Source organism: Cynoglossus semilaevis, chromosome 9, assembly GCF_000523025.1.
Source record: "Cynoglossus semilaevis isolate Cse_v1.0 chromosome 9, Cse_v1.0, whole genome shotgun sequence".
In the NCBI taxonomy this organism is placed as follows: domain Eukaryota; kingdom Metazoa; phylum Chordata; class Actinopteri; order Pleuronectiformes; family Cynoglossidae; genus Cynoglossus; species Cynoglossus semilaevis.
The window spans coordinates 16655619-16663450 of NC_024315.1; the positions used below are offsets into that span (position 1 = coordinate 16655619).

A 7832-nucleotide genomic window follows, 5' to 3' on the forward strand; every position below is an offset into this window, starting at 1 on the left:
AGAATTAGAAAACAAATAAGTCAAGACACAGGATTTTTTTTATACAAATGGCAGTGTATTATTTCATAATTACAAATGTCAGATATGGTACAACAACCAGTGATACAACTTGTACAAGAATTAACAATGACTGCAGTGGTTGAACGACATGACTGTACAGATACAAAAAAGAAAAAAGAGAGAAATCAAGAATCCAAGGCTAAGTTTGAATACCAACAATCCACTCCTCCTCCCTCTGGTTGAAAATGTCTCACCTGACTGATACCTCTGGATAGAAGTCAGGAAAAGCTCCAGGGTTGTATTGGCACTTATTCCAAACAAACCTGGGAACTACCTGAGGAGGAGACGACTGTTGTGTGTGTTCAAACTGAGCCACATCAACTGGTCATCATGCCATTTTTAAGGTTGTTCTCAGATAACAGTGAGATAGGTTGGCACTAGAAGATCATCATTTACATATATAAGGAACCTGAAGTATTACAAACCAATACATGCGTGAGTAATAAAACATATGTATATTTTCTTTTTTTTTTAAACAGGCATTAAAATGCACTTAGTGCGGACATTCAAAACTGTTCAAAGTTCCTCAATAAGAAGGAATTTCTCTCAGAGTGGACGGAAAGGTTCAGAGGTTGAAGAATTATGGGATGTTGGGAAATAAAACTGGGAAATTCGCACAGAAAATAAAGGCTGACAGTCTTTCTTTAGTGAAGTCCTTGGTTAAAAGCATGTGGAAATTATTCAAATGTTGTCTTGGGAAATGTTGGCAAATAGAATTTAGAAGACACTGTCAAAGACTGAAGGGTCATTGTCAAAACACACCATAGTGCAATGGAACTAAAGAGAAGTGAACTTGATGATTGTGTGAACTGATTCACAGGTGGATATTAAAACAGTTTACACACCACGGTTCAAAACTAAGAAAGCTTAACTCTTTCATTTCAGAAGTTTTCCCACTAAAAACCCAGCCTTTCAACAGAAGTGTGTAAACTCTTTATTACCACAATATGTGGATGGTATAACATAAAGTTACAGAGGAATGGGATAAAAACACGCTGTTTTCCCATGTGAGTGAGTCATGTGAACTACAGCTTGGTTACATGTTAGAAATACATCATTTACAAGGATTTTGAGGCTAAAAGAGCTAAAAAGGCTAGAATCTACACTGTCAAGAGAAATTAGCTTCAAAATGTGCCTGAGAGCAACAAAATAATAACAATAATAATAATCATAATATAAAGACACTCAGAAAGTCAAGTAACCAAAGCCAGCAACAGCTTGATGCATGCGTTCGATTCCTGATTTCGTTAATGGAGTGTGTAACAGGGGACTGCAGACTCTTCTAATGGGTAAATGTGACAGGAACTGTATACGTACCATTTTGAATGCACTAAAAAAAACCAAGTCTCATTCAAGGCCCTTAATGTTTGTAATGTTTTCACAGAGAATGCACATAAATTTTGGTGGAGAAAAAAAGGCTTACACTGAAGTAATTCTTTGCTTAACAAAATCTCCTACTGCACAAGGCAAAGCTAATTTAATTTAATGCATTAGACTGACCAAAAACTGCATACAGTGTAATACACACACACACACACACACACAAAGCTAACTTTCCTGATTGGATATTCACAGCATTAAAACAGGTGGAGGGGAGAAAAGAGCAATTGTCTTAAAAGGGGAAAAAAGGTTTAAAGAATCGATGGAAACTGAAATTGTTACAGTAAAGCAGCAAAAATAAGTGTTGTAGAAAATTGGGGAGTGTTCCACCTGGTGTACAGACATTCAGCAAGACCGTTATACCATTCTGAAAAGTAATTATCAGCTGCTACTTTAGCAGGAACAGCAGGAGTCACAACTGGATTCAAACTACAAGGACTCAGGATGTCCCAGTGATATGGCAAGCAACTAGTTGTTAAAGCCAAAGTCAGGGTGTTTATTTCATACTCTGCAGTTTCACCAAGCTCTGTCGGGGGGAGGGGGGAGGTGAGGTGTCCAACATTGACAATTTTGTTCTAATGTGTTTATAGAAAAATGGGACCGTGATTCAGTTAAGCTTTTCCCTCTAATGCAGCTCTAAATGTCATTACAAGTGCTGTGCAACATGATCAGGTCTAATCAGCACTTAGTGGAGGAACAAATGTAGACGAAAGCCAATCACAGCTATGTTTGTAGGCTGGGAGGTGGAACATCTAAACAGAGATCCAATCAAAATTTGATTGTTTGTCCAGTGGTAGAATAAACAGAAGACAGTATGAAGACATGAACTGCACAAAGCATCTCCACTCATAAACATTAGCCAAATATCCTGCTCTTTTTCAATGAGTTGCACAGCGGTTCACGTTGCACAGCATTTGTAATGCTATACTGAGCATGTCAAGAGCTTAAAGGCAAACATCAAGACCATTCTGTCCACATACAATCAATGTTGTTTTTCTGTTAAAAATAGAAGATTTTTCTCTGCGTCCTGTCCTCGGATGAGTCAGTGCACATGGTTCTGGACCTCAATGACCTCCTCCACCCACTGACACCACAGCTGTCTGGTCTCTGTGATTCTAATGGACACTATTACGACTGAGAAACAATCACCAAGTCACATGACGGCAGAGTTTAGGACTACTGACGACCACTGTCTACTGTATGATCAACAGACACACAGCAGCCAATAAGTGCCCACGGCTGAATCAAGTGATGTTTGACTGAAGCAGCATGTTTGTGACCGTAATGAAGCCACAGACTGATTTAATGTCATCATGGCCGTCGTCTGTCTCTGAAGCCCTCCTTCAGTAAATTGGTCATAAACTTGTTAAAATACAGAAAGTACGTTACTAAGAAAGGCAGGTGAAGATCCAGGAATTAACTACAGAAGCTGAAGATTAGAAATAAAAAAAAACAAACAAACCAGAAGTTCGGCCGTAGTGAATGAACAACATAACAGACGTTGACTGCTTAAACTACTCAACTGCTGTCAGGGCTGCATCTCAAAGGGTTCTCCAAATAAGGGTCCAAGACTGGGTTTAATGGACTTTATAATTGTCATGACCTCCCTAGAATATACTTTGTATTTTTAACAATACATTATGCTATGAATTTTGACTAAACCAACTAGGTAGGACCAAGGCTTTAGGGAAGTTCAGAAAAGCCGACAGTCAACGGAAAAGAAGAGTGAGTTGAAGCAGCGAGGCATCAACACAGCTGTGTTCACTTCTATCTTCGTCCATTCAGATCTACCCAAGCCTTCGACTGTGTGGGATTCATGAGGAGCAGGAGGAGCAGAAGAAAGGAGGAGAAACAAGAGGAGGAGGAAGTAATGTGCTAACGAATCAATCACAAACATACAGCACAATCAAGGAAAATAAAAAAGCTCAATGCTACACAGAGGAAATGAAAACAAAGAGACGACTGATTCTGTGCTTCTGAAAGAACTCCCCAGTACACACTCTCTGTACTCACACACTCTCTGTACTCAACCCCAAAGAAAGTCAGAGAAGAAAAATAAAAATGTCATGTATGCATTCAAGTGGTACTTTTATGGCTTTTGTACAATACAACCTTTAGTGAAAATATACATCTAGACATAAATTCAAGTACAAATGTACAAAATCTTTAAACTCATACTTTTTTCTTTAATTATAATACACTTTTAATACAGCTCATAAATACAGGTCAACATTCACTGAGTTCCTAAGATTTGCGCTCGGTTGGAGTTTGTGGTGGACTTCAGCGGCGAGGGAAGAAGGAGAAAAAAAACAGGAAAGGACTGAGAGGTGGGGTGGTGGGTGGGTGGTGTGGTCAAGTGGGGGGAGTGGTTTAAAGTCGTGAGGGCTCTTCGGTCTCGTCGTCACTGTAACCGCTCCTAAAACAGACCTGGGAAGAGCCAAAATGTTGGAGATATATGACTGTGTTCAGAGGAGGAGGTGAGAAGTAAAGGTGATTCAACATGGAGACAAGGAGTCCACCACACGTCTGGACACCACCACACATGATGTCCAGCCTTTTACCATCAGCTGGGAGCAGGTTAGATGAAAACATGAGACGATGAAGCAGAGGAATGGAGGGAAAGTGAAGGTGTATTTCATTTGGACTAAAATAATCATTTAATTTATTAATTGATGATTATTTCGGTTTTTCTGTCGAAGAAAACATTGACCACGTACAGAGGAAGAAATGGACGTAGCCAATAGAAACACTCCACGGCTGCAGTGGTAGCTTTTTAAATCATGTTTAAATAACTGATAACCAAGGAATTTAACTTTTTAAAAAGTGTGAAGTGCAGATTGTTCTGTACGTTTGTTTGTTGTTTTGTTTCATTTCATGAAAAATGGTCTAAACCAATCAGATGGAAAATAATTGTTAAAGTTATTTAAACTATAGTTATAAATAGTTGTATAGTTATTTTGTATTTTTATTTAATAATCTTAAAAAATCCTGTATTTTGTCTGTTTCTTTAAAGATGGTAAACAACTCTGAACATTTTGTCAAGAGCTTCTGGAAAGGTAGGTCACAGTTTAGTTTTTCTCCATTAACCAGATTTTTCTTTTAAAATTGAATACAGTGGTGTTGTGGTGCTGTTGTGGAACGGATTAAACTCGTATCTTGGGGCGACACTGTGACACTGTATAAAAGTGTAAGACTTTTGAGGAAAGTCAGTCTGTTAAAGTATGACGAGTGACGGGGGGCAGTTAGAAGCCGAGGACCACAGCTTGAATTATGTTAGTCACTGTGTCTTTGTGTCGCACTATGATTCATGTGGAGGAAGGCATGTGACATACCTGTTCTCTAACGCAACAAAAAAACACAAAATTGTTGACCTACACACACACACATATATACAGTATATATATATATATATATACACATATGTGTATATATATATATATACACATATGTGTATATATATATATATATACACATATGTGTATATATATATATATATATATACACATATGTGTATATATATATATATATACACATATGTGTATATATATATATATACACATATGTGTATATATATATATATATACACATATGTGTATATATATATATATATATATACACATATGTGTATATATATATATATATATACACATATGTGTATATATATATATATATACACATATGTGTATATATATATATATATATACACATATGTGTATATATATATATATATATACACATATGTGTATATATATATATATACACATACGTATATACATACATATATATATAGCTATATACAGTATATATAAATACATGTATATATACAGAATTCCCAGGGAGTGGGGCTTATGTTGACCCAGGAATTGAATCTAGGCCACTACAGTGGAACAAAGACTGAATGGACCAGTACTGTGTCACCTTTGACCCCTCACACAAAGTGTAACATAAATGTAAAAACGAGATGTGGAAATGAAATGATGGAGAAGGGAGAAGAGAGGCCTTGGTCAAACCAACGCAAGGTAAATGAAAAAAAAGAGAATATTATTGGTTTAAATGTCTTTTTTTTAAATTCACACGTGTTGTGTTTGAACAAGGTCTGTGTTAAAGACAGTGAAGAAAGAAAAGGCAGAGGAAGTACCTTAGCCCCCACCCCCTCGAACAGTTGCCGGAGCACTAGCACTTGCCTCTCTTCTGAACAGGCGGTAGAAGAAGCCTCTCTTTGGTGGAGGGTTGGGTCGGTTCACGTCCAGGTCTGAGCACAGGGTCCCGTCCGTCTCGTAGACATTGATTTCTTTAAAGCAGCCCATTTCAATCATCTGCAGCGAGACAGGTCAGACAGAAGAGTCAAATGTTCAGATGGACAAGCAAGTGTTAGAGACACTGATGGCTGGACAGCGACGTGGACGGGACAATGACAAATGGAACAACCTGACTGTGCTGGTGTCATGTGACCAGGGACATTATTATTGTTTTACCAGTAGAACTGACTCTTTCCCCTGTGGTATTGCCTGTACTTGGTGACTGTGTCTATCTAAGATTTTGATGACTGTCTTCATGGCCCAGGCAGCTGTGCAGCAGAACCAGGGCTCGCCACACAATCAGGGCTGATGTAACATAAATATACAGGAACGGAATTGTAGCTCACACTCTGAAAACCACAGACTGAAAGCAAGTATTCCGTGTTTAGATATATCTATATTTACACTAATATATGGTGTTATAATAAAGACCAAAACTGTAAGACGCCTAAAATCACAGGGGAAACCCGTCAGAACCGTCTGTGGATACAGGTGTTTCAGTTGTACTGTCTCTGTCCTCGGCTGTGACTGAGCAATGACATCATCTCTGGGGAGTCTGTGTGCAGTACCTCATTCTGCCACGGGATGGAGACACTGCCAGTGACAAACTTGTGGTAGAAATCATCATCTGTGGGGTCAAGGTTCACGCCTTTGACAGTGGAGAACTGCTCAATGTCCAGGACGTCTTTACAGTACACGGCCCGAGGCTGAGGACGGAGACACAGAGTAGACACAGTTAGAGGACACAGCCGACCTTACAGTACTACAGTACTTCATTCAGAGCCACTGGATTCAAGACTTCACTCAGGCTGAGTACTGTAGTACTGATTACTGTCTGTATACCGCTAAGTACCGCTGAAATATAAAGATTCACATAATATAAATTTCTACAACAAATATTTTGAGACACTTCCTTCTCAGAAAGTCTAAATTATGCCCAATAAATTTTATTGTAAGATATAGAAAAACCCAATCAGTTAATACGTAGATGGCATAGAAAAAACTAACTTGCTGATGACCTTTGACCTACACAGATGCGTCCGTCACTAAAGCCGAGACAAAAACGATCTAAAAGCTGTGACTTTAATTTGTAACGGAGGTTTTCCTCTGTGCTGCTGCGTTTCCCAAAATGAATAGATCCATTGATGAAAGACTGAAGACCGTCTTTAAAGTGAAACACAGTGTTTTATCAGCAATGAAACCAGTCTTTTATCTTTCTAATAATAATTTATTGAAAAAAAAAACTATAAAAAGAAATAATAAAAAAAACCCTCTGAAATCATAAGACTTCCTCCCCGAGCCCCTCCAGCCACTGCTTTATCTGGAAGTGTTTGTTTACTTCTGACAATGGCATTTCCTATGTCATGATTTGCAGCTCACCAGGCTTTCAGCCTACAGGCAGTGAACTGGACTCTGTGTGAACAGAAGGAACCGGGAGTTTCTGTGTGTGTGTGTCCAAATCTTACATCAGGGCTGAAGGGGGGGTCCAGCATGTTGGCCTCCAGCCGTTTGAAGTTGATATTTCTGAAGATAGGATGTTGCTTTACTTCTATCGCGCCGCGACCCTGACAACCAAGACGCTCCTTAGGGTCTTTGGCCAGGAGCTGATGAACAGAGGGAGGACGAAGATGGAGGAGGAGGAGGAGAAAAATAAATCAGAAATATAAAACGGTGTATTTCTACAGATGTGTGTTAAGCTCAAACTTTGAACTTTTCTCAAAACATTAACAAACATAGCAATTGTTGATGTCACATTTCAGAGCTAGCGCAGGGCCGGTTTCTAGCTAATCTTTAGCTATTTACGTAATTCTTTAAAATCGGAAGGAAAAACAGACTCACGAGTTCTGTATCAGGTAGTTGTTACTTCTTTTTTAACTTCTACATATTTATTAGTCATATTATTTTGGACCTGATTATGTGGTAGCTAACTGTTAGCTAACCTTTAGTCATTCATGTTGCTGGAATAAGTCATGTGACATTCTGACTCAGCTGCAGCGACAGCCACCACCATCCTTGTTGCCCTACTCCCATTACTTGCAGACCCCTTCCCCCTTCCCCACCACCTCCACCACCGCTGCTCCTCTCTCCAGGGAG

The 7832-nt window shown here is 38.9% G+C and overlaps 1 protein-coding gene across 6 annotated transcripts in view; it reads right to left on the reverse strand.

The window, feature by feature from the left end:
* Positions 1-33: 33 nt before the first annotated feature.
* grk4 (G protein-coupled receptor kinase 4) overlaps positions 34-7832 on the reverse strand; it is a 52861-nt gene continuing 45062 nt past the window's right edge. For 5 of the 6 annotated variants that reach the window (XM_008317628.3, XM_017035062.2, XM_025058608.1 and 2 more), the window contains 4 exons: positions 7205-7342; positions 6308-6445; positions 5625-5756; positions 34-3867 (listed from right to left, as the gene is read on the reverse strand). In XM_008317628.3, coding sequence (XP_008315850.1) covers positions 3811-3867; positions 5625-5756; positions 6308-6445; positions 7205-7342 — 465 coding nt within the window. In that variant the 3' untranslated portion in view covers positions 34-3810. Of the gene's footprint in view, positions 3868-5578; positions 5757-6307; positions 6446-7204; positions 7343-7832 lie in introns of all 6 variants that reach the window. The other variant, XM_008317627.3, reaches the window with a different exon arrangement.